This window comes from Cebus imitator, unplaced genomic scaffold (assembly GCF_001604975.1).
Source record: "Cebus imitator isolate Cc_AM_T3 unplaced genomic scaffold, Cebus_imitator-1.0 Scaffold313, whole genome shotgun sequence".
NCBI classification, from domain to species: Eukaryota; Metazoa; Chordata; class Mammalia; order Primates; family Cebidae; genus Cebus; species Cebus imitator.
In genome coordinates, this window is record NW_016107628.1 from 1,159,357 (window position 1) to 1,186,861 (window position 27,505).

The 27,505-nt window shown below is 37.2% G+C and overlaps 2 protein-coding genes across 2 annotated transcripts; one reads left to right on the forward strand and one right to left on the reverse strand.

Moving 5' to 3' along the window:
* Positions 1-10,837: 10,837 nt before the first annotated feature.
* On the reverse strand, positions 10,838-11,972 carry LOC108286065 (serum amyloid P-component-like). Its single transcript, XM_017503673.2, has 2 exons — positions 11,780-11,972; positions 10,838-11,608 (listed from the first exon to the last, which is right to left on the reverse strand). Exons 1-2 carry the CDS (start codon positions 11,841-11,843, stop codon positions 11,001-11,003), a joined length of 672 nt encoding a protein of 223 aa, XP_017359162.1. The 5' UTR covers positions 11,844-11,972; the 3' UTR covers positions 10,838-11,000.
* A 14,074-nt stretch (positions 11,973-26,046) lies between these two features.
* On the forward strand, positions 26,047-26,959 carry LOC108286061 (olfactory receptor 10J5-like). The gene is given in 2 exon segments (XM_037729657.1): positions 26,047-26,201; positions 26,203-26,959. Coding segments are annotated over 2 exon segments (912 nt in total).
* Positions 26,960-27,505: the final 546 nt, after the last annotated feature.

The following is a 27,505-nucleotide window of genomic DNA, read 5'->3' on the forward strand; positions in this document are numbered from 1 at the left end:
CTATTGAGTGATATTTTGGTTGCTTCTAGTTTTTGGAATGATAGAGCTGCTGTAAATATTTGTGTGCAGATGTTTGTATAGATATAAATTTTCAGTTCATTTGGATAAACACCTGAGTGTGATTGCTGGGTCCTCTGGTAAGACTACGTTGTGTTTTTTTAAAAAAACTATCAAAATGTATGCTAAAGTGGCTTTATCACTTGCATTTATACTTGCAATGACTGATTATTCCTGTTGCTTCTTCAACCCTGTCAGCATTTGGTATTGTCAGGTTTTTTGTTTTTTGTTTTTAATTTTAGCAATTTTAATAGATGTGTAGTCGTATCTCATTGTTTTACTTTACAATTCTCTAATGAGACACATTGTTGAGCACCTTTTTATATATACTATTTTCCATGTGAATACTTCTTCGGTGAGGTGAAGCGTTCGTTCAAATGTTTTGCCCATTTTAAATTGTGTTGTGTATTTTCTTATTGTTGAGTTTTAAGAGTTCTTTGTATATTTTTGATAGAAGTCCTTCATGAGATATGCATTTTGTAAATATCCTCTATCAGTCTGTGGCTTGTCTTTTCACTTTCTCAACAAAGTATTCTACAGAGAACATGTTTATAATTTTAATAAAGTCTAACATCAATTTTTTCATGGATTATACTTTTGGTGTTTTATCTAAAAAGTCATGATCAAACCCAGTCACCTAAATTTCCCATTTGTTATCCTCTATACATTTTATGGTTTTGTGTTTTAAGTTTAGGTTTATAATTCATTTTAGTTAATTTTTATAAAAGGTATATATTTTGTGTCTAGATTTATGTAATCTTAAGTAGTTAACAAGTTGTTTCAGCACCGTTTGTTGATGATTCTTTCTCTGTTGACTTGTCTGTGCTCTTTTGTTAAAGATCAGTTTATTTGTGTAGGTCTATTTCTAGACTCTTACTCCATTTCATTGATCCCCTTGTTCGTTCTTTTTCCAATACCACATCACTTTTTTCTTGAAGTCCTGAACAGTGTTAGCGCTAGGATTTTCTTGTTTGTTTCAGGATTGGGTTGACCATTCAGGATCTTTTTCTTTCTATATAAACTTCAAAATCAGTTTGTTAATATCCACAAATAATTTGCTAAAATTTTAATTGTTATTGCCTTACATCTATAGATCAAGTTGGGAAAACCAATATATCTGTTTATTAGGATTTTCTTTGATTTTTAAAAATCAGTTTTATAGTTTTCCTCACATAGATCTTGCATATATTTTGTTAATTTATACCTAAGTATTTCAATTTGTTTGTGCTAATGTAAACGATGTGTTTCTAATTTCAAATTACAATTGTTCGTTGCTGGTACATAGGAAAGCAATTGACTTTTATATATTAACCAACAGCATACTTTTATATTCCTGCAGGCTTGCTATAATTGCTTATTAGTTCCAGGAAGGTTTTTTTCCCCCAGTCAACAATAAATAATCATGTCATCTGCTAACAAATACAGTTTTGGTTCTTTTTCTACAATTTATATACATTTTGCTTCCTTTTATTGTTTTATTGCATTAAGACTTTTTCAATACAATGTTGAATAGAGATGATGAGAGAAGACATCTTTCCAATCTTAGAAGAAAAGCATCTAGTTCCTCATCATTAAGTATGAACATATCTGTGGATTTTGAAAAATATACTGTTTTCCAAGTTGAGTGTTCTCACTACTATTTTCTAAAAGATTATAGATAATTAATATATTTTCTTTCTTAAATATTTGTTTCTTAAATTCACCAGTGAAACCATCTGACCCATTGTGTTATTATTTTTAAAGGATTATTAATTATCAGTTTAATTTCTTTAATAGATACTGGGCTATTCACATGATGTATTTCTCCTTGTGTGAATTTTGGTAGATTGTGCCTTTCAAATAATTTTTCCATTTCTTCTAAATAAGCAAATTTGAGAGCTTAGAGACATTTACATAATATTCCTTTGTTATACTTTTAATATCCATAGGATTGGTAGTAATTTCTGATATTAGCAGTTTGTGACATCTTTCTTTTTCTTCTTGGTTAGTCTGACTAGAGGCCTATCAATTTTGTTAATTTTTTCAAAGAACTGGCTTTTTATTTCAATGATTTTCTCTTTCAATTTTTTTCCCGCTTTCAATTTCATTGATATCTGCTTTAATTTTTATTTCTTTTGTTCTGTTTGCTTTAGGTTTATGCGGCTATTCTTTTTCTTCAGCTTATAAAAGTAAAACTTTTAGATTATTGATTTTAAATATTTCTTATTTTCTAATATATGCATTCAATACTACAAATTTCCCCTGAGCACTGCTTTTTCTGCATTCCACAAATTTTGATAAGTTGTATTTCATTTAGTTCAAACATTTTAACATTTCTTTTGAAATATCTTCTATGACCTACATTTTATTTAGAAATGTGTTGTTTAATCTGCATGCATTTTGGAACATTCCAGCTATCTTTCCATTTTTTTTTCTATTTTAATAGTATTCATTGGGATCTGAAAGCATGCTTTGAGTGATGTTTATTATTTTGTTCATTGTGTTTCATGGCCTATCTATCTTGGTAAAAGTTCCATGTGAGCTTGAGAAGAATGTGTATTCTGCTATTGTTAAACAGTAGATGCCATAAATGTCCATTAGATCCTGTTGCTATTTAGTTCAACTATATCTTCTCTAATTTTCTGCCAGCTGGATCAGTCAATTACTGATGGTGTAGGGCGGTGTTGAAGACTGTGATTATAATAGTGATTTGATTTGTCAGTTTCTCCTCATAGTTCTATCAGTTTTTGCCTCATGTATTTTGGCCCTCTCTTATTAGACAATTCCCTCAAAAACAGCTACAAAATATGCTAGATGTTCTGGTGGGAATAATGGACAATATGAAGGGACTGATGAATAATGTAAGCAGAGAAAATGAAACTAGAAAAGAACCAAAAGAAAACGTTAGAAATAAAAAAAATTATAACAGAAATTAAGAATACCTTTGATGGATTTGTCAGTAGACTGGACATCATCAAGGAAAGAAGCAGCAAGTTTTTTTCATTAGAACTCTTAGTATATTATCATAGTTATTTTAAATTCCCAGGCTTCCAATCATTCCCAGGTCTATGCTCTATCTGCATGTGGTTCTGATGCTTACTTGTCTCTTCAGACTTTTCCTCTTGCTTTTCAGGATGTCTTGTAATTTTTAATAATTTATACACGATATATTAGGCAATAGGAACTGAGGTAAATAGGCTTTAGTGTAAGGCTTTAGATACATTTATATGGCTAAGAAGAGTTAGGCCATGTTTACTGATTTACTGTTTGCTGTAGCTGTAGTTGTCAAGTTCCTCTAGTTTTCTCATTTTTTGTTTCTAGAGACTCCTTCTTAAGTAGAATCCATGTCTTGCTACTCTATCACTTGCAATCCACTGTTAGCATGCTACAGCCCAATTGATGCAGTGGTAAGGTATTAGAAAGGATAAGTGCCCAATCATCTTATGATTAAATCTCTGTTTTGCATTTTTTTTTTCCTTTGAGATGGAGTCTTGCTCTGCTGCCTGGGCTAGAATGCAGTGGTACATTCTTGGCTCAATGCAATCTCTGCCTCCTGGGTTCAAGTGATTCTCTTGTTTTAGCCTCCTGAGCAGCTGGGATTACAGGTACACACCACCATGCCCGTGCCCAGCTAATTTATTTTTAGTGGAGATGAGGTTTTGCCATGTTGGCCAGGCTGGAGCTTTTTTTTTCAAGTATGTAAAACTTCATTACTAACTCTCATCACCATGCTATACATTAGGTATGTAGAACTTCTCATTTTTTCTACTTCCCAGCCCCTAGTCACCACCATCCTACTCTCTGTTACTATGAGTTCAACTTTTTTTTTAGGTTCTACATCTAAATGAAATCATGCAATATTTGTCTTTCTGTACCTGGCTTATTTTTTTAGCATAATGTCTTCCAGCTTCATCCATTTTGTTGTAAATGACAGAATTTCCTTCTTTTTAATGGCTAATAACATTCTATTGTGTATGTATACCACATTTTCTTTATCTATTCATCTGTTGATGGGAACCTAGGTTGATTCCATGTCCTGGTGAGTCACTTCTGATGAATAGAAAAAAATGAAAATGTGATTTCAAAAATGGTGTCATAAAAAGCAGTGCAGCTTCTTGCCTGCTCTCTCGCCTGCTCCTGGATCACTCAGATGAGGACACCCAGGAACTGGCGAGAAACTGAAGCTTTCTGCCAACACCCAGTAGGAAATGTAGATGTCATTAGCTGTCAGTGGACTGCCATCAAGTGGATCCACTAGTGTTGATCAGGCCTTGAGATGACTGCATGCTGGCTGACATGTTTGCAACATCATGAGATCCCCTGGACAGAACCACATAACTAAGTTGCTCTTAGACAGTGTGTGAGATAAAAAGGTTTGTGTTTGTGTTTTAAACTACTATCTAATACAGCTATTTAAAATATATCTATGATGACTTAAGCATATTCCTTGGCAGTCTTATTCTACTACCCATCACGCGCGCACGCACGCGCGCACACACATACACACACACACACACACACACACACACACACACAGAGTCTTATTCTATTACACCTCTGTCCCTCTCCTGTTGATTTCCAAAATATTCAAATCTAATTTCTTAAATATTATAACTTTGCCCATCTCATTACATTTTAGTGCTATTTACCTGTTAGAGTTGGCAATCAGATCAATTTGACTAGGTAATCCATCCCTTAATGTGCCTCTTTTTGGGGTAGAAGAGCAATACAATACCATTTTAGTAGTGGTATTTAAGGCTTTTCCCCAAGGCTAGAGACTGACCCTGGAAATGGTAAACCCTAGAGCCAGGAAGTGAGTCTGTAAGAGCCCTGGGGTGGGCCTCATGTTTTCTTTCTTCCGTCCTTGTATTATTATTCAGAGAGAATATAGTACTCGATATACATTAAGTAAGAGGATGAAGAAAGGCAGCATAAAGACAGGGAAGTGAGGATAGCATCCTCCCCAATGACTTTGCCTTGGTGACTAAATGATGTTGGAGGCTTAGTGAAGTGTGGACTCTGTGGTATCACTATATATTCTTTCATTCAACAGATATTTATTGAGCACCCACTATGTGTCAGGCACTATTTCAGGTGCTGAGCACATACTGGTAAGTACACAAATCCCCTTACTCCAGAGAACTTGTATCTGGTGGTTTTGAGGTTCATTCAGGTCAGGTCCTTGTCATGGCCGAGCTGTAATTGACCCCAGTCAACTCACAGTTGTAGCAAAAGATCTTTGTTCAACTCTCTATCTCCACAATCTCTATTCGCTAAAGGTGACTCTGTGACAGAAGAAATTCATTAATAAATTCCAAACAAATTGTTCTTTACAGAAAGAGCTTCCAAAAATGATTATAAATTCTGGAGGCTGAATATCTTGTGATGTATTCATGTATCAGTATGTTAGTCCTAAGGTCATTTTCTACAATAGAAAAGAAAAGAAAAATGAAGAGAGTAGGAAACCAAAATCTGAGGACGCAAAAGATGCGTCATTTGTTCAGGAAAGAATGAATATCAGAACCATGGACACTTACAAAGATTCAGATCTTTGTGATGAAGACTGTGCCTGGAGAGTAAGTATGTGTTCTCTTAGGCAGGCTCTGGGAGGCTGAGGAAATTAGTTCTCGTTAGTTTCTTCTTGACAGGCCTGGGCAGCGGCTGAGGCCCTGCAGAGCCTGCTTTTCACTTCACTACCTGTGGCAAAACAGTAAGTAGGCTGGTACATCAGTTAGAGCCTCATTGCAGGAGGCAGAAACCGTGCAAGCTATTATAAACAGAAAGATGTTTAAACAATGTGATCAAGTGTTTACAAAATCACGAAGGACTGTAGGCGCAGGCTCTGAGCTATGTCTTTGAGAATGACTCTAGAAGAAGATTACTGAACCGGCCCACCAGGGGTGCTCCTGCCTCTGCAAAAGTCAGGACGCTGAGGGATCAGGAGGTCACTCCCAGGCCTGCAGCTTTCACAAACTTCCCACTCCAATAGTGATTCAGGGTTCAGAAAGCCACTGATGCTGAGGCAGATGCCTGTCAGCAGCAAAGTAGCTAGTGGCCAGACACTGGATTACAGATTTGTTTTCCTTTGTTTTTCCCACCGCTACTACCACAACTGCCTCTTGAAACGCGTGAAGCTAGTCTCTAGAAGCTGGAATGCTGCTTCAGAAAAACAACATTGCCACAACTTTGCTGGCTACTAAATACCCAATAATTCAGCATCTTGCATGTAACATAGTTCCAGCCAATGAAGTGTAGCAGATTTCTGCACGGAGTGGGATGGGGTGGAGGGCTTCTAGAAAACTTTGGCTTTTCTAAAATATAGAATGGGTATTTCCAGTGCTTATTTCCAGTGCTTGCCTCTTTCTCTTTCTTTTTACCTTAAACATGAATGTGATGGCTGGAACTGCTGAAGCCATTTTATGACCTACATTGTTAGAATCAACATGATCTGGAAGAAGACATTAAAAATGCACCGTTCTGGACCACTTGCTTTAAACCTCTTGGTATGAGACACAGAAAAAATATATATCTTTGTTAGTTTAAGCCACTGTTAGTCTAGGAGTTGGAGTATTGGAAGTTGAAAGCATTCCAAATGGCTATAACAACTTTTCTCTACCTATCTACTCCTTCTTTTTCTTCCTTCTCTTTCCTCTGTTCCCCCTCCCTCTTTTTCTCTATCAACTCTTTCATCTGTCTGTCCGTGTTTGTGAGGTGGGTAGATGGTACCCAAGAGGTTGCACAAAAGAAATGTATTACCTCAGCACATTTTTGTTTTCATTGGAGGTCATTCATCTCCTAGAGACATAGCTAAGTGGGCCCTTTGGAGCCTCCAGTCCTCATGGAATATATCAGCTGCAATATTCCAGTCAACCCTGACTCCTACAGTTGTATTATTCCAGATGTAAACACTGTACTATCCCAACTGTGAGGTTGTTTCTCCGAGTACGTATTAGGTTGAAACACATACATGAAATTGGTGATATTTGATCATTTTCACTACAAAAATAGTTTTAAATTCATGTGGTACAACTTAAGATGATCTATAGTCATGGAGGATAATGGAAAACTCTGAAGCTCAAATGAAGCCAATTCATAACTCAAAGAGCTATTATCTATATCAAGTCAAAGTGATCCATGTCTGGTTCCTCTTTTCATGTCAGCATTGGGATATCTCTTTGGGTCATCTGAAAAGTTCAGTTTCACACTTCAAAAGGAACTAGCAATGAACACTTCTAGGTCAAATCTTTCACTTTTTGTCATCTCAACTCAATCTGAAGCTAAATTTTATTGTAGTCTTAAGTAGACGATTATTTACTGTAATCTCAAAGATCTACACTGAATTTCCCTAAGTAAATTGTGGGATATAATGGTATGGAGCAGAGTATTACTACATGTGGTATATTAGCCAAACCATATCATGTGCTTTTTTCCTGGAAAATTTCTTAGTAAATTACATGGGAGGAGCTTATTGTAGACTTTTCACCCAATCTCCACCATAGGTAGTAGACTCACTCATGAATATGGTAGAGGATCAAAAGAAGGACATTGATGTTAGTGACTGCTCTGCCCACTGGGCATTTATTCTAGGACACCGATATAGCCATTGTTCCCCAAGGCTTCATTGGCCCTGTGACAACTGGAAGGATCAGAAATGATCGTGGACCGGGCGTGGTGGCTCACGCCTGTAATCCCAGCACTTTGGGAGGCCGAGGCGGGTGGATCATGAGGTCAAGAGATCGAGGCCATCCTGGTCAACATGGTGAAACCCCATCTCTACTAAAAATACAAAACATTAGCTGGGCATGGTGGTGCGTGCCTGTAATCCCAGCTACTCAGGAGGCTGAGGCAGGAGAATTGCCTGAACCCAGGAGGCGGAGGTTGCAGTGAGCCGAGATTGCGCCATTGCACTCCAGCCTGGGTAACATGAGTGAAACTCCGTCTCAAAAAAAAAAAAAAAAGAAATGATCGTGATCTCTGACTCTGGTTTCTTTCTTCAGGTATGTTTCTGGGCCTCTATGCCGTGAAGATTTAAAAAAGTTTTTTTTCCTGGTGGGTTATGAATGTCACAAGTGTTCCCTAAGTTGAGATGTTTTTCTCCTTTGCTACCACTGCCAATGTATCTGACAGTTACAGAAGGTACCAGGGGAAGGTTACCAGATCCAATTCAATTAACACAACTAACTGGCTATTGTAACTTATAGATATTATCAATGGGAATTAACACTTCTGAAAAAGGTTTATTTCTCCTCCTGAAGAAGAGATTGGGAGAAAAGGTATAGAATTAACAGGAGGCTGGAGAAATGTCAACATTCAGTAGCCAGTGTTTACAACATTAGTTAATTGTTGAGTTGGAGAAATTTCTTCCAGTGGCAAAACTCTCTGGGTAGATATTCCATCTGTTTTTCTCTGTCCTGTATCTCCTGTGCTTAGCACAGGGTCTGACACATAGTAGATGTGAAATAAATATTGGTTTATTAGACAAGTGAAGGAAGGAATAAAGTGGTTATGTGATATCAAAGTTATATAAGCCAGGCCTCAGAACTTCTCCATGTTTTACAGAAGAGGAGTCTCCTTTCCACAAGTTCCCAATGGGACTATCTGTGTGGTGAAGCTGAATATTTTATTCACATGGTAGCTCTCTGATCTTCTTCATGAACCACTACTCAGAAGGCAAGGCAGTGGGGGTGTCTGGAGTGATAATTTAAGTCATCCCTTTAGATGGTAGTCTCCTGGAATAATTGATCAGTGTTTCCCATTTCCATGCTCTTCCCTACACTTCCCAAAGATAGTGACTGGATATAGAAAAGGGAGTGTGCTTTCTCTCATGTGGGTCTCATAGAAGCCCTACTGTCTTTCGTACCACCTGCTTTCTGAGCTCCTCTCAGGTTCTGAAGGACCATATTCCCCATTTGGAAACAGAGATCACAAGTTAAGCTATATTTCTAGGCCCCTCTCCCAAACTGAGTTGAACCACCACATTCACTTTGATGGGATGATTCCTGGATTAGCATAGGCAGCCCGGAGAGGAGGAATCAGGACACACAAATCTAACTGATTCTCTTTCTCTTCAGTCTGCCTTTTCCTTCACACAACTCTTAAGGGACAGAAGAAACAAATTGTCCTGTGATTTATTTCCATCTTTTTCCCTTATCCATCATTCAGTAGGTATCTTAGATTGAACAGGGCTATGTTTCAGCAGCAAATAGAAGCTGGACTGTCATATGTACTACTGATATAATGTAGTACATATCTACTGTATGCTGTGCACGGGGTATTCTGCTGTAAACCGTCACTCAGGGATCTTGGCTGACAGAGTCACCACCAGCTTGTGGCTGCACCAGAATGGGTTTTGTGGGCTTTCCAACATGTGGACTTTCCCACACCTCCCCATGTGTGGAAATCTCACACTCACACTTAAATACTTTTTTGTCTTACTAAATTATGCCTACCTGGGAACAATATGTCACAAAGCTTAGTCCTAGGATGGAAGGCTGCATGGGAGAGATGTTTTAAAGGAAAAACTAAAATGCATTAAATTAATGCTGGCAAAAGATTATGGCCATTATATTCATCAAATAGAAAAGGGAGGATAGTGTTTTTGTTCTTTCTAGTATTAAAAATATAAAATTATTTTTAAAAATTGATATGATTTGGCTCTGTGTCCCCACCCAAATCTCATCTCAAATTGTAATTCCTACATATCAAGGGAAGGTCCTGGTGGGAGGTGATTGGATAAGGGGGCCATTTCTCCCATGCTGTTCTTGTGACAATGAGTGAGTTCTTATGAGATCTGGTGGTTTTACAGTGTAGCACTTCCCCTTTGCTCGCTTACTCTCTCTCACCACCATGTAAGACGTGCCTTGCTTCCCTTCCACCTCCCACCATGATTGTAAGTTTCCTGAGGCCTCCCAAACCATGTGGAACTGTGAATCAATTAAATCTATTTTCTTTATAAATTACCCAGTCTCAGGTAGTATCTTTAAAGCAGGGCAAAAACAGATTAATACATGTATTATAAACAGAAAATATGTGGTTAGGTCAGGAGATGGCAGAGGGAAGTAAAACATTTCTCATACCAACAAAACACCTGCCTATCCTGGTCTACTTGCCATTTTCTTACTAGTTGGTGGGGAAGCTGATGGGACTTGTAAGAAATACATGCAGCAGCTCTTCCTTAGCGTTTAGAAAACCTTTTCAGTCTCAAATGACAACTCTATTATATAAGTACCTGGGAATCTTTAAGGGATTTTAAGCAAAGGTGACATGAGTACTGCTGAGAACATATTTTCTTGATGACTGTGGGACATTGTATGATCTTTAATTATACACAGTTCTCCTGGAGCTACTGGCTCTGAGGAAGATTCACCTTGGCCCACATGGTCCCAATAGTCCTGCTGCCCTGGTTTACATGCATGTGTTTTACTGGAAGGGGTCGAGGGATGTGTCATAAGGAAAGAAGTAAGAGCTCTTCATGGCTAGAGCAATCCCAGGACTGTTCTTTCTATTTCTATTAGCTGTGACCTGGAAATCCAATTTGGCATTCTTCAATTAAATTCCACACAAATAATTGCGAGTAAATAATTGTTGGTTGTGAGTAAAACAAGAATAAACTCCATTAAATGAAAAGTCTAAAAGTTTCTACTACTAATCAAGTGTAAACCTTCTACTTTTTCCTTCTTTTTCCAAGTTTTGTTTTCATTATATCCTGGCTCTTCCCCACTTTCTGAATAATGGCAACACTCGAAAACGTGACTTCCAAATGAGAGATGTTTTGGGCCATGAAAAAAAAATGAACAAATGCTAGGAGGCATTGTACTTTTATTGTAAATTAAGCAGCTCAGTAGATAGGAAATTCAAAGAAAACAGAGAAATAGCCATAGAGCATGAAGTAGAGTTGTCTTCAGAGCTGGTCTTTCATGCTGGTGATTTCCTTCCCAGTAACTTTGTCCTATTGAAGTTGACTTTCAACTCCATTTAAGGGGCTTGGTGACCACATAACCTTGCATTGTATAGTTCAGTGCCTGCCAGTCCAGAATACTGGGTTCCATGTAGATACCTTGATACACAAACCAGATCTCTTCTGGGGACAGCACAGAGGCCCACATGTACACATCTCCAATCTCCCCCACAAAGGACTGGCGCTTAACAAACTTGCCTCTATAGGAATCCTGTTTCTGGCCCAGAACAACCTTGGGGTGAGCTCCCACAGAGTAACCCTGCCTCAGCCCCTTCCTCACCAAAGGCTTCCCATTGACCCAGAACTCAGCAATACCTGAGGAGGACTCCCAGCTAGCACAGATGTGCACTGGGGCAGGGAAATTTTCATAGACCTTGAAGAAAACTTTGTCACCCCCAATGATAAGGTTGTACTCTCCAATTTGAGACTTAAAAATGACCGTCTCATCACTCCGGGTCTGGATGCTATAGGAGAAGAGGCTGTAGCCACGGGAGAGGTCCGTATAAGCACGAAGACATACAGTGAAGTTCTGCAGAGGTTTCTCCAGCTGTGTAGCCAAGCTCACGTGAGCACTATTCGACTCTTTAGGAAAAATAAAGACCTTCCCAATCATGTCTGCAAGAGAAAAAAAAATTGATATCAGAATCTTCACCTGAAATGTGAACAGGAAAAGAATCACAAATTCAATTTTATATTTGGCAACCTCTTGTCTTTTCTTCCTACAATCTACCCCTGCCACCCCCACCTACCCTACCCCACATTGTCATATACCCCTGACCTCCCTACTTGTTTGGGCAATGGCTTCCAAGAGGCTGGTGAGGACAGACACCCAAAACAGCAGTTTATCCATCCTTTTGGTCTGGGCTGTCACAGCAGTAGCAGTGACCAGGATGAGGGTCACAGGTAGCACAATGGTTGTGCCCACCCAGCTTGTAACTTAGTTACGCAGAGATTCACAAACGTAGGCTGTGAGCTATTCAGGGTTTATATACACTTTGGGTGAGGATAAGTGAGGAAGAGCACCAATAATGTGTGAGTGATTTTCCAGCTCTGCCCCCTTTGTGTCAGCAATCAGAGCTGCTGATGGGGAAGGAGTGGTGAGACCCCGGGCTGGAAAATCAATGGGAGTTATTTATTAGACACAAGTGACTGCTAGAGCTCCAAGTCCTGTGACCCAGATTTTGCTGCTGGGAACAGTGGTTACAGAGCTGCAGGGTTATGGATGAGACGAGGGGCTGGGCTGGTCATGTCAAGAGAGCGTCATGCTACTCTCCACTCTGTCTGAGGATCCTGTGTTCTTCCATGAGATCCTGAGTCATGTGGAGGGTCTCCATAAGCTTGGGACTCTAACAGGCTGTGGAAACAAGGCCTCTTCTTTCTTTTTTGTTCTGTGAAGTAGTCTTCTGTTTGTAGAACATTCTGGGATTCTGCTTTCTGCTGAATAAACACTGAAAATCTATACCCTCCTCCTATTCATTTAGTATAATATGCCAGAACTTTGTTAAGGAGATTCAGAAAACTGGAGATATCCTCTCCAGTTTCTGAGAAATTGTTCTGACCATCTCTCACCTGCCTCTCTCCCTTTCCCTCTTCATGTATGACTTGCCTTCCCAGATACTCATTCACTGTTCTCACAGAGGTCAGCAGTTGACCAACAATTTGGTTATCTTCTGACCTCAGCCATTTAAGGCAAAGTTGAATAACCAAATATGGTGATGCTCTCTTAACATTCATGCATGCATATATGCATGCATTCATTGAACATACTTTCTGTGAATGTCTATTGTGTACCATGCATTATGAAGATTTTATTTTCTTTTTTGATGGGCTTTAACAGTGACCCCCAATTTCTCTTGTGATTAAATGGTCATGAATGCTGTTATAATAACTCAGCCTTGCTGTTTTCCCCTCAAATATCAAACTGAAATTTCTTAACCACAGATATTTATTATTCCATTTATCCTGCTTCTTTAATTCTGTTAATCTGCTCTACACCTTATTGCGATTACTCTACTCCTGGACACTCCTCTTTTTCTTTATTATTATTATTTTGTCAGCATTTCATTGACTCTTCTTCATCTTTCCTCCCAACATTCTTGGATGAATTTTCTCGATTCAGTAACTGCCACCCATAATCTTTTTTCTCCTATTCTGATCTTCAGAGTGGGTCATACCTTAATTGCCACTTTCTCAAAGCAGTTCCCCACTTTGTCATTTCTCTGAATGTCTGAATGAGGTTTATAGTTGCAGTTTGCTTAAGCTACCTTTTGTGTCTTGAATGAAATGCAGAATCATTATCCTGGGATCTGGAGCCATTCACAGTTCTTTCCCAATCTATTGGTCTGACCTTGCTTCCTCCACAAATCCTATTGTGTGGTCAAACTCATCTACTTATAAATCATATTACATGCCATGGGTCTCTCCTTTTAAATACTTTGACCCATTCTCTTCTTTATAACTGAAGTAGCTTTCAGACATATCTCTGCTTCTTTTTTTTTTTTCCCATTTATTTATTTTATTGTATTTTAGGTTTTGGGGTACATGTGAAGAACATGCAAAATTGTTGCATAGGAACACACCTGGCAGTGTGATTTGCTGCCTTCCTCCCCATCACCTACATCTGGCATTTCTCCCCCTGCTATCCCCCCCCATCTCCCCACCCCCCACCATCCCTCCCCTATTTCCCCCCAACTGACCCCAGTGTGTAGTGCTCCCCTCCCTTTGTCTGCTTCTTAAACTCCAATGCCTCTTAAAAGTCTATTTCATATGCCATCTCCATTATGTCTCTCCTGATCTAATAAATTAGGATGTTTTCATCTTCTGAATGCCATAGTAATGAAGTGCAAAGGTTTTGGAATTAGACAAACCTGGATTTCAAATCTAGCTTTCTCATTTTATAAATGTGGACAGTTAGGGAAGCATTTAAACATTTTGAACCTATAGTTCCTCATGTGTGAAACAGGAATATCCCCACATTCATGGGATTTGAGTAGCTAGTAATACACACTAAATACTCAGCACAGTGCTTTGTGCATAGAAAGATTTTCACCATCATTGTAGTTATTATGAAATTTCCCTGGTAATTATAATATTCTGCTTCCTGTTATAGGCATTTATATATGTAACAGGGTGCCATCTGAACACCCTTAGAGATAGGAAGATCCTTAAAGTAGTTTGTCCTCTTCGTTCCATCTACCACCTAGCACTTTGTTTTATACTTTGCATGGACTCAGTAAATATTTTGTTGAATCAAATAAGCAGTAATACAAATCTGTATAGATTTTCTTTAAGTGACAAGATAATTAAAGTAAAAGAGAGGAAAATACTTACTCTGAGTCAAACCTTTTACAACACACATTCCCATGGATTAAAGATTTTTTTTTTTTTAATTATGGTGAGAACACTTAACATAATATCTACTCTTCTGACAAATTTTTAAGTGCACAATATGGTATTGTTAACTATAGGCACAATGATATACACAGCTCTCTAGAGCTTATTCATACTGTATAACTGGAACGATGTACCTGCTAAACAGCATCTCTCCATTTCTCTCTCTCCCCAGTCACTGGCAACCATCATTTTACTGTTTCTGTGACTTTAATTATTTTAGGTCCCTCATGTAAGTGAAATCATGACAGCCTTAGTATACTTGGCATAATGTCCTACAGGTTTTAAATTGTGTCCATGTCTTGGTTATTGTGAATAATGCTGCGATGAACACTGAGTGCAGATATCTCTTTGAGATGCTGATCTAGATTCTTTGGTTATATACCCAGAAGTGGTATTGCTGGATCACATCTGAAAAACTTCCTTTTAACAAACCTACGATTTTTCAACACGACTGTACCATTTTATATTTCCACCAACAGTGTACAAGGGTTTTAACTTTCTCACATCCTTGGTGACTCTTGCTTTTTTTTTAATAGTCATTCTAACAGGTGTGAGGTAATATCTGATTTTGGTTTTGCTTTGCACTTTCCTGATGATTGATGATAATGAAGACCTGTCAAAAGGACAGCAAAGCTAGCTTAAAGATCTCACTGACCATGCTGGCAATAATTTGAACACTAATATAAGTAATTAAGGTAATTATAAATCATAAAATAAGCCATGGATCCAAAATGATATACATTAAATAATTATTAAAAAGTTTGATGAACAGGATATTTAGTTTCAAACTGCTTCCCTGAAAAATATTTATTAATTTTAAAAGACAAAGAGTGACTTCAAAGTAAAGAATCTTGATTTATATAACCTTAATCAAGTCATTAAACAAACATTATTAGAAATAGGATAATTCAGAATCACATGCCTCTTGACAGCATGCAACAACAACAACAAAAAACACTCATAACATAAATCTAATCATAAGAAAATATCTGAACAATAAGAATTTTGGCACATTCAACAAAATAACCAGCCTGTAATCTTTGGAAGTGTCCAAGTAATAAAAGGTAGAGAAAGACTGAGGAACTTTTCTAGTTTTAAGGAGGTTAATAACAATAAATAAAATCTTTGATTTTTGAGCTTGATTCTTTTGTTATAAAGAATTTGACACACCTGAAAAAACTTTGACTGGGAATCTGAGGATTACGTAGCAATAATTAATAAATGTTAATTTTCTGATTTTGATGATTGCTTTGTGCTTATAAAGGAGAATGTCCTTGTTTATAGGAAATACTAAATTATTTGAGGGTGATGACCTTTGTGTTAGCAACTTACTGTCTACTGGTTAAAAAAGGAGTTACTGTATTTTCAAGAAAAAATAGCATTCAATCTTGCCTGGGAAGATACATGAGCCATGGTCAAGGAGAAAGCAAGGGAAATTTTTTAGGTCATGAAAAAAAATGAGGGTAAGCATTTTCAGTTTCTAAATGAACATTCATATTGGGTGATCAGTCACTCTGAGGAAACTATCTTTTTCAGAAACAGTGTTCTTGATCAGATAGGAGGAGAGGAAATAAGAGGTAAGAAAATGTGAGGTGAGGGGGCTCTAATCATTCTACTCTTTCTTTTCTGGGATAAGTCATTGTTTTCCTCAGGGCCTTGGAGGAAAGCAGTAAAGGGTCAGCAGAAATCAGAAGAAAATGCATTGGAATTGTGATGTAGAAAACTCAACTTTATGTCTTAATTTATGTTTTATGACACTTAGTGTTTAGGTGTGACTGTGGTTCTTGATTTAGTGTCTCTGTAATTTGTTCACCTTATAGAAGAGAACTTCCTTTTTCCTAGGAAACACCCACTAAAGTATTTAACAATAATACTTTAGTATTACTCTTTAGTATCTAAAGTATTTAAGAGTAATACTTTAATATTACTCAGGGGCATGATGACTCTAACTCTCATATAATTTAGAGATAGAAATGATGAGGCAAATGAGGCAAAAAGCAAATGATTGGTGTATCTAGGAACAGGTTATATAGGAGTTACTTGTATTATACTTGCAACTTTTTCTTAAGTTTGAAAATTTTAACAATGTTGAGGGAGGAAGAATTTGTGATGACATTGCTTCTGTCAGGTAGCAGAGCTGAAACAAACAGGGCAGGTGAAAGGCAGAGATCATGGAGATAACTGAAGATTAACTAAAGGATTTATGAATATGCTTCTGATAACTTCTAAGGTGTTAAGGCTTATGAAAGATATCATGGTCACTATAAACCTGAGGAAAGACTGAGTTAAGGAGTTACTGGATTGAAAACATGAGGTAGAACAAGATTTGGGGGCAACTCAAGAATTTATTATTCTGGCTTTTATTGAAATGCTGTGGAGGTTTAAGGACATTTAACTGTACTGGATGGAAGCAGGTGCTATAGTTGATATGACAACTTGATTATGATCCTGGTGTGTATGTGTGCTAAATAAAAAATGCACAATCTTAAGCTTATGGAATGATCTTATGGAATACAAATGAATTACAAATCTTCACACTATTCCATAACTTTCATGTAGTAAAGACAAAAATAAATAGATGTCAAATGGAAAAATTAAAACATCATTTGCAATTGTCTCACAAGAACTTTAAGTTATATGCAGGAGACAGGAACTTGCATCAGGCCAGGGGAGTTGGCATTATGCAAAAATAGGCAACTCTGGATTCCAGGAACTTGACATACTCCATGAAAATTCTTCCATGAAAAGTCTAACTGCTAATACTCAGACTATGATTTTCTAAGAAAATCTCTACTACTGAAATGGAATCAGTTAACAAATTGATGTCTTTGGAAAATACCAATTTTACCTACTCACATAGTGCCCTCTGCCTTAGAAACACTACAGAGACTAATCCACAATCTTTTAAAATATTTAATTAAAATTAAATTAATTATATTTAATTAAATTTAATTTCCAGGATACATGTGCAGGATGTGCAAGTTTGTTATATAGGTAAATGTATGCCATGGTGGTTTGCTGCACCTATCCACCCATCACCTAGGTATTAAACCCACATGCATTAGCTATTTATCCTGATGCTCTTCCTCCCCCCACCCCACAGCAGGCCCTAGTTTGAGTTGTTCCCCTCCCTGTGTCCATGTGTTTTCATTGTTCAGCTCCCACTTATAAGTGAGAACATGCAGTGTTTGGTTTTCTGTTCCTGTGTTACTTTGCTAAGCATAATGTCTTCCAGCTCCATCTATGTCCCTGTAAAGAACATGATCTCATTCCTTTTTATAGGTACCTAGTATTCCGTGGTGTATATGTGCTACATTTTCTTTATCCAGGCTATCATTGGTAGGCATTTGGGCTGATTTCATGTCTTTACTATTGTGAATAGTGCTGCAATGACATACATGCAATGAACATCTCTTTCATTTGACTTATATTCCTTTGGTATAATTTACATTCCTTTGGATATATATCCAGTAATGGGATTGCTGGGTCAAATCGTATTTCTAGTTCTAGGTCTTTGAGGAGTCACCACACCATCTTCTACAATAATTTAATTTACATTCCCACCATCAGTGTAAAAGCTTTTCTATTTATCCACAGCCTAACCAGGTTCTGCTGTTTCTTAACTTTTTAATAATCACCATTCTGATTGGTGTGAGATGGTATCTCACTGTGGTTTTGATTTGTATTTCTCTAATGATCAGTGATGTTGAACTTTTTAAATTATGTTTGCTGACCACATAAATGTCTCATTTTGAGAAGTGTCTGTTCATATCCTTTACCTACTTTTTAATGAGATCGTTAGTTTCTTTTTCTTGTAAATTTGTTTAAGTTTCTTGTAGATTATGGATATTAGACCTTTGTCATATGGATAGATTGCAAAAATGCTCTCCAGTTCTGTGGGTTGTCTATTTACTCTGATGATAATTTCTTTTGCTGTGCAGAATCTCTTTAGTTTAATTAGATTTAATTTGTCAATTTTTGCTTTTGTTGCAATTGCTTTTGATGCTTTTGTCATAAAATGTTTGTCTGTGACTATGTCCTGAATGTTATTGCCTAACTTTTCTTCTAGGGTTTTTTTTTTTTTAATAGCTTTGGGTTCATATTTAAGTCTTTAATCCATCTTGAGTTAATTTTTGTATAAGGTGTAAGGAAGGAGTCTAGTTTCAATTTTCTGCATATGGTTAGCCAGTTTTCCCAGAACCATTTATTAAATAGGAAATCCCTTCCCCATTGCCTGTTTTTGTCAGGTTTGTTGAAGACCAGATGGTTATAGATGTGCGGTCTTATTTCTGAAATCTCTATTCTGTTCCATTGGTTTATGTGTCTGCTTTTGTACCAGTACCATGCTGTTCGGTTTTCTGTAGCCTTGCAGTACAGTTTGAAGTCAGGTAGTGTGTTGTCTCCAGGTTTGTTCTTTTTGCTTAGGATTGCCTTGGTAATATGAGCTCTTTTTTGGTTCCATATGAATTTTAAAGTAGTTTTTTCTGATTCTGTGAAGAATGTCAATGGTCATTTAATGGGGGTAGAATTGAATCTATAAATTACTTAGGGCAGCATGGCCATTTTCATGATATTGATTCTTCCTATTGGAAGAATGTTTTTCCATTTGTTTGTGTTCTCTCTGATTTCATTGAATAGAGGTTTGTAGTTCTCCTTGAAGAGGCCCTTCACTTCCCTTGTTAGCTCTATTCCTAGGTATTTTATTCTCTTTGCAGCAATTGTAAATGGGAGTTCATTCATGATTTGTCTTTCTGCTTGTCTATTGTTGGTGTATAGGAATTTGCACATTAATTTTGTATCCTGAGACTTTGCTGAAGTTGCTTATCAACTTAAGTAGCTTTTGGGTTGAGAAATTGGGGGATTCTAGATATAGGATCATGTCGTCTGCAAACAGAGACAGTCTGATTTCCTCTTTTCCTCTTTGAACATCTTTCTTTCTTTTGCCCAATTCCCATGGCCAGAACTTCTAATACTCTATTGAATAGGAGTCCACCATCTTTTAAGGACAAAAATTCTTGCACCATATCTATGACATCTCCCTCAATGTAGTAAAAAATAAGGGAATATAAACCATCTAACAGAATGGCTCCAGAAATCTCAAAGTACCAACTACTGGGAAAATTAAAAATTCCCATTTTTAATAAGTCCCCTAGGTATCTGTCTGGAGTCTAACTTTATTGCTTCCCTTGAGATACTCAGAACGTACTGAGAAAAAGAGACCCAGGAGAGGAGGTGTAGACAACGTGGCTTTTCCTTTGAGATTTTCTTTCTGATCTCTGAGTTTATATGAGCTTCTTTTTCTCCTCCTATAGACATAGCTTTCAGAGCCTGGGAGACCTATGAGGATGTAACATGCCATTCTTTCTCTAAGCTACAATCTATTTAGGGAACTAAGTAATTGTAAGATTATATATCTTTGAAAAAGAACCAGTTTTTTTGCTTGTTTGTTTATTTTTTATAGACAATGTCAGACCAGATTTGAGAGGTGCTGGGGATACCTTTGTGTCCTTCTCAGCTCAGGCAGTCTCCAGTCCTACTTGTTCCTGCACTCATCCTGGGCTAGGATCTAGAATTCTGGGTGGCAAACATCACATATATGCCACTGGGCTCAAGTTCTAAAAGCACAGCTTTACAGAGCCTCTCTCACATTCATCTTATGAACAAGGATTTTTCTTCCTTTGGATTCTTCAGATAGCTGTTATAATCACAGATGTTTCAAGAGGTCACTTTATCCATCCCTGGCATTTTAGAATTTGCTTGTGTTTCAAGGTATCTGGAGAAGAAGTTATAGAGTTTTGTTTGTTTGTTTTCTTTAGTAGTTATTTACATGAAACATCAATTTTCAGGAGATAAATTAAAGATTTTAAATTCTTTCATTTTCTCTCACAGGTTCATTCAGATTTAAATAAATGACACATACTTTTTCATAGGTATCAACAAATTATATAACAGCTTCTTTCTATCTTATTACATCTTCAGACTTTTCTATACCCTCTTTTCTTTTTTATTTGGCATATCATCTGTCTGTTCCAGTGCTCTTATTTTCCCAAGAGGATGATCTACACATCCGTCTCTCTCTCTCTCTTTTTCACACTCTCATCTTTTATTGTCTCATACTGGTTTCTTCTCTTTGTGTTTTTTTTTTTTTTTTGGACTTTTAAAAAATTCTTGAATACCTTCTTCCTATTACAGAGCAATACCAAGGATAATTTTAAGAGATACCAACTGTTGAGCATCTACCTTGTGCTAAGAGCTTTGAATGAATTACGTAATTGAATCCTGACACTATTACTCTGAGGTCAGTACTTTTGTTGCTCTATTTACAGATGAGAATGAAGGTTGGCGAGGCTAAACAAGTAGCTCGAGGCTTCATAGTTAGTTAGGTGGTAGAGCTGAGGATTGATTCAAGAATTAATCATATTAAAATCTACACAATAATAATAAAAGAAAGGATCCAGGAATAGTGGAAATGTTGGTGCATTGGGATACTTTGTTAATACTATGCCTTACTCTAATCTCTCAATCTGGATGGTGGACACATTCACCAACTAGCAGAGATAAGGAGGTGGTAATGTCAACTAATAAGACCTGACACCTATTGACCACTCAGAACTCATCCCTCCTAGGCTCCAACATCACTGGTCACTAAGTCACAACTGACGCTTCTCTCTCCCATGCAACATTTTTTTTTTTTCTTCCCACGGTTGCTCTAGGTTTTCACTGTCATCTCATTCTGAGTCATGTGGAAAAGTACAAAGAAGGATTGAGAAGAAAAACACTGAGATTTACTCCAAGATGCTACACAAAAGCATCCCTTATTGTTTGAGTCCCACTATTTTCATGGGTAGGTAACTCTGTCTCCTTGGTAAATTGAGCTCCGATTACAGTGCGATAAGAATTCTAGATTCTTCATACTCTTCAATCACCTAGTACATATTGAAGGATTATCTGAGTAAATTGTGTGAAGGATTGAGAAGATTTAGAAGTCCTGGCACATTCTTTCAAAGTGTTTGCAATCTAATTTGGGAAATAAGATTGACACATGGGAGATAACAGACAGCAATGCAAGATAACATGGACTGGGCCACAGTATATGGTATAAGGATGAAGGCAGTGGTATGTTGGTAGATGTTTAACATTCAGTTCTACAGGAAAAAAAAAATAGTCCTGATACTGATTGTCCATTTCTGAGTTAATGCTATTTCTCTATAGCAGATTTTTATCTCCCCACGTGATACTACAGAATATGGAGCGGAGAAAGAATGTTAGCAATATTCTCTGGTGAGCTGGTGTAAGCTGCCTTCAGTACATCATTGGGTATAGGCTTTATGAAAGAAAGAGAAGTGAGAAACAGTGTTGTGTGAGATGATTTCATGAAGATGCCAGGCAATGAGCTGAGTCTTAAAATACTCCTAAGAAACAATTTTAAAACATTAAAAATAAATCTATTCTAGTTTAGTTTTTTAAAAATTCTGTATTTAAGCTAAGAATAAGAATGTAATTTCATTGGGGGTTTTATGTTGAGAATGTATTGGTAATGATGGGGATGTGCTTCCAGGCACAGAGGACTTGAAATCTGGGTGAGCAACAGGGAGTGGAGAACAGCCCAGGCAAGAAGAAAAATATGAACACAGGCATGGCTTTGACAATGGGTATTGGAATATTCCTAGGTCCTGGGGAGGGTGCTTTTTACAGTGGAGGAGATAGTGAAGATGGCAGATTGGCTATGTAAGAACAGTCTGATAGGGCAGTGCCTTATCAGCCCAGCAGAGGTGTGCTTACCAGACCAGAGAAGTGATATATGATTAGTATATTAGAACTTAGAGACAATCTTGTTTAAGCTCCTTATTTTGCACTTGAGGCCGTGGAGACATATTTGCCCCAGACCACATGTTTTGACATTGACAGACTCCAGATCAGCTTCCAGATTTCTCAAGTCCCAGCCAATTCCAATGTTTTTTTTTCATCATAAAAACCACCTAAAGGATGATAAGTCTAGTAGAGACAGATTCATAGGGTTAAAATCTTATTTGTGTCCAAATGAATCAACTTTGATGAAGTATAATACAGTATGATATAATATTACATGACATAATATAATACAATGCAATACAATTAAAATATAACATAACAAAGTCTACCAATTTTTTGATATATGTTTTGGTGAGTTTTGACAAATTTATACACCCTGTATTATCACTCTCACAATCAATAACATTTCTTTTACCCCAATAAGTTCCTTGTGTTCTTTTTCAGTCAATTCCCCAGCAATTCTGGCAACCACTTTTTTTGTCAGTATAAATTAGGTTTGTATTTCTAGAGTATCATATAAATAGAATTATACAGTATTAACTCTTTTGTGTCAAGTTGATTCAGGATACTGTTTTAAAGATTCAGCCATGTTGCTGTTTGTATTAGAAATTTGTTTCTCTTATTGCTGAGCAGTGTTGTATTATATGGATTCATTATAACTTGGATTTTTGGGTTATTTGCAGTTTTTTTACAATTAGGAAGAAAGCTAATAGGGCCATTCACGAATACCTTTCTCTGTGTGAACAAATATTTTCATTCCTATTGTGTCAACATGTAGAAAAAAATAACTGAGTTATGGAGTAAGTACATATTTAACTTTCTAAAAAACTGCCAAATTGTTCTCCCACTTGGTGATTCTATTTTACATTTCCATCAGCAATGTTTAAGTTTCAATTCCTTTACTTCCTTTCCAAAATTATTTGTTGTTAAGCTTTTAAATATTAGCCATTCAAATGAGTGTATCGTGGTATCTCGTTGTGGTTTTATTTTACAAATTTTTTAATGGCTAATGATGTTGAGCATTCTTTCCCATGTATCCTGAACATTTATATATCTTATTTTGTGAAATGTCTGTTCAAACATTTTGTCCATGAAAAATGTGTCTTATTATTGAGTTATAAGAATCCTTTATATATGCTGGTTACAATTTTAGACATATGTGTTGTAAATATTTCCTCCTAGCTTGTGGTTTTCCTTTTCATTTATCTTTTCTTTGTTTCCTCCCCCCCTTTTTTTGAGATGGTCTCACTCTGTCACCCAGGCTGAAGTGTGGTGGTACGATCTTGGCTCACCACAACCTCTGCCTCCCAAGCTCAAGCAATTTTCGTGCCTCAGCCTCCCGAGTAGCTGGGATTACAGGTGTGTGCCACCAGACCAGGCTAATTTTTGTATTTTTAGTGGAGACAAGGTTTTGCCATGTTGACCAGCCTGGTGTCAAACTCATGGCCTCAAGTGATTAGCTTTTCTTGCTCTCCCAAAGTGCTGGGATTACAGATGTGAGCCATTGTGACTGCCTAAGCATTTTCATTTTTCTAATGATATCTTTTGAAGATTAGAAGCTTTTGATTTTGATAAAGTATGTGAGTTTGTTCTTTTATGGGTTATGCTTTTTGTTTTATATCTAAGAAATCTTTGCTCATTTCAAGGTATTGAAGATTTGATTCCTTATTTTTTGTCTGGAATTTGTATAGCTTTATCTTTTATATACATATCTATGATTCATTCTAAATGTTTTTTGTGTGTGTATGACAGGATCTAAGGTTTGAGGCTTATTTTTCCCATACAGACATTTATTTGATCTAGCAACATTTGTTGAAAAGACTGTCACTGAGATACCTTAGCACATTATCAAAAATCAGTGGCTGTATATATGTGAGTCCACTTTTGGACTCTCCATTTTGTTCTGCTACCTGCACTTGCATCGATAGCATACTATCTTGATTACCGTAGTCTTCAAATGAAGTAGCGTAAGTTTTTCAACTTTGTGCTCCTTTCCTAAAATTGTTTTAGCATTCTTGGTCTTCTGCAGATGCATATACATTTTAGAAGGGGAATATGTTTTATTGTTCTGGCTAGATAATTTGGTACCCTGGTCTTGAGTGGGTCATTGTGAATTCAGAAATTATACAAACAGAAGACATAACTTTAAAGAAAAAGGCCACTGAATGTGATGTCAAAATACAGATGGCTCTAAAATGTTGACCCATTAATTGACAGGAATAATGACAAGCTCATTAAAAAAGACAGAAAAATTGAAATGGAGAGCTTTTTATGAATATAAAAAGGGTTAATGTTTAGTTTACTTTCAAAAATATGAAATTTATTATGATTGCAAGATACATTAATAGAGAAGTCAAGAAAGAGGTAAATGGAGGCTTGGGAAAAAGACTGGTGATGAAAATAGAGATTTGAGAGCAATCATCATAGAAATGATAACAGAAAAATTTGAGAGGAAGAATGCAAAAAAACACACACACAAGGGCCAAGGATCGACCAGAGAAGAGCATACATAATTATGGTAGAGGGAGAAAGAGGAGATTCATGGAAGGTAATGAAATAAGTACAAAGAAGAGAGAAAAGCAGTGTGGTGTCATGGAAACCAAGGTCAGAGAATGTTTCCATGAGGTAGGAGTTTGAAGTGTCAAAGCAGACAAAGATGAGAAAAAGAAGAAAAAGCAAAGTCCAGTGGCTTTAGCAATGGAGAATTACTTGGTGACATTTGAGCAAACAATCTCATGGGCGTGAACATGCCAAAGCCAACCTGCAGGGAAAAATGGGGAGTGGGAGAGAAAGGCTGCTTTAATACTTCTGAAAATAAAGGGAGAACAATAAGATGGTCACTAAAGAGAACCACAGGATCGGTTGTATGCTCTCCATACATTTTATATATGCTTGCTTTTTGACAAAAGGGACAAGTGCCTCTGCTTCTCAGAATTGTCTGTTCACCATCTTTTAAAAAATAGATAAGCTAGTTGGGCTTCAGATAGCTGCAGATTTCTCTCTCATCTCTGGAGTCATTCCTATACCTCAAGTTGTCCAGTCCTTTATGAGGACAGTGGCAACTACACAATGTTTTTTGTCACAGCTCTGTCTTCCTGACTTCACTCAAAAGGCCTACTGGAATCAGCAAAAAAGAAAAAAAAAAGAAAAAAAAAAAGAAAAAAAAAAGATTTCTTTGGTAGGGCTTGAGTCATCAATTTTAGTGGAGAGATAATGGCAGAAGTCATGTTGCAGTTGTTCTGTTTTGAGAGTATAATAACATATTTGGACCACATCACCTCTCCAAAATCAAGTTTCTATATTCATAATTCTACTGAAATGCTGTGTAAAAGCTCCTCAGTGACCTTGTTATGAAACCCAGTGGCCACTTCACAAAATTTTCCATCTTCAAATATTTCAAACTACTATATTATTTTTTTTCACAAGACTTTCATCTTTATGGTTTTCTTGACAGGCACTTCACCAGAGTCCTCCTTATTAAGAGGGTTTAAAGACTGGGTATTGCTATTGGTTGAAATATAGAGCATGGCTTTCTCCTTGCTGTCCTTTTCCCTTCCTAACATCACTCTAATATCTGTGAGGTGAGCATACAGGCAGAAGTCCTCTCCATGCACAGGAAGTAGTTTGCTCTACAGTAACAATGTTCATACGTATAAAGCCCCAAAGAGGCACAAGTAGGCTTCTCTCTTCATGTGAGAAGACCCTGCATGAGCATTCTGATTAAAAAGAAGGGAATTCAATCCAATCTCAGTACAGTTATCAGTGTTCTTTGTTTTAAAGTCCAATTGCTGCTGAGAATTTACTCCTTGTTGACTCCATTTATTGCTTTCAGACACTGATATAGCAGAATGCAGAGAAAGAACTTCACAGAAGTGACAGAATTCGTCTTCTTGGGATTCTCTAGCTTTGGAAAGCATCAGATAACCCTCTTTGTGGTTTTCCTAACTGTCTACGTTTTAACTCTGGCTGGTAACATCATCACTGTGACTATCATCCACATTGACTCCTATGTATTTCTTCCTAAGCATGCCAGCCAGTTCAGAGACGGTGTACACACTGGTCATTGTACCACGAATGCTTTCCAGCCTCATTTTTCATAACCAGCCTATCTCCTTGGCAGGCTGTGCAACCCAAATGTTCTTTTTTGTTATCTTGGCCACTAATAATTGCTTCCTGCTTACTGCAATGGGTTATGACCGCTATGTAGCCATCTCCAGGCCCCTGAGGTACACTGTCATCATGAGCAAGGGACTGTGTGCCCAGCTGGTGTGTGGGTCCTTTGGCACTGGTCTGGCTATGGCAGTTCTCCATGTGACAGCCATGTTCAATTTGCCCTTCTGTGGCATAGTAGTGGACCACTTCTTTTGTGATATTTACCCAGTCATGAAACTTTCTTGCACTGATACCACTATCAATGAGATAATCAATTATGGTGTAAGTTCATTTGTGATTTTCGTGCCCATAGGCCTAATATTTATCTCCTATGTCCTCATCATCTCTTCCATCCTTAAAATTGCCTCATCCGAGGGCTGGAAGAAGACCTTCGCCACCTGTGCCTCCCACCTCACTGTGGTCATCGTCCACTATGGCTGTGCCTCCATTGCCTACCTCAAGCCCAAGTCAGAAAGTTCATTAGAAAAAGACCTTCTTCTTTCCATGACGTAAACCATCATCACTCCCCTTCTCAACCCTGTTGTTTACAGTCTGAGAAACAAGGAGTTCAAGGATGCCCTATGCAGAATTGTGGGCAGAAATATTTAACAGATTGGATAATTTCATCAAGAGACTGTTAGCCCAGTGAGTGTGTCTACTCACAAACATGCCACAATACACACATTCGTCAAATGTAATATTTGTTGAGAATACTGTCAGAGAATTAGAAATGCTTTTCTTTTTTATGTTCTAGAGATGGCAGAAAGCAGGATTTCTGCTCTGGTGAATTTTGTTACCAGATACAAGAATCACTCCAAGCTGGATTAAGACTACTTGTTTCTGTGGTTGAAGATTTCAGTTTTGAAAGCTTTTTGGCTTGCATTTTACTTCAACTCTCTGACAGACAAAACTTTGACCTAGTCTGGTTAAGGGATGTGGAGAATAGGCAGTGGGAACATAGGTGGCAGGGATTTTAGGAAAATAAGCTTCAGAGACACCAACTTTTATTTCTGTCTGCTTATATAAAAAAGGAAGCTTTCATTCTCAGGAGTCAAATAATATTCCAGGTGATAGTCATTTTATGATGATATCTTAATTCTTACTGATTGAAAAATGAACAGTTTTGAAAAAAGTCTCTTCTTTTATTATCCAGCT

What these genes read in the sequence shown, in the direction of transcription:
- LOC108286065 (XM_017503673.2), bottom strand. Translation starts at nt 11,843, where the DNA reads ATGGATAAACTGCTGTTTTGGGTGTCTGTCCTCACCAGCCTCTTGGAA. An exon ending in GGAAGCCATTGCCCAAACAA is followed by an intron (nt 11,609 to 11,779) that starts GTAGGGAGGTCA and finishes TTTCTCTTGCAG; the next exon opens with ACATGATTGGGAAGGTCTTT.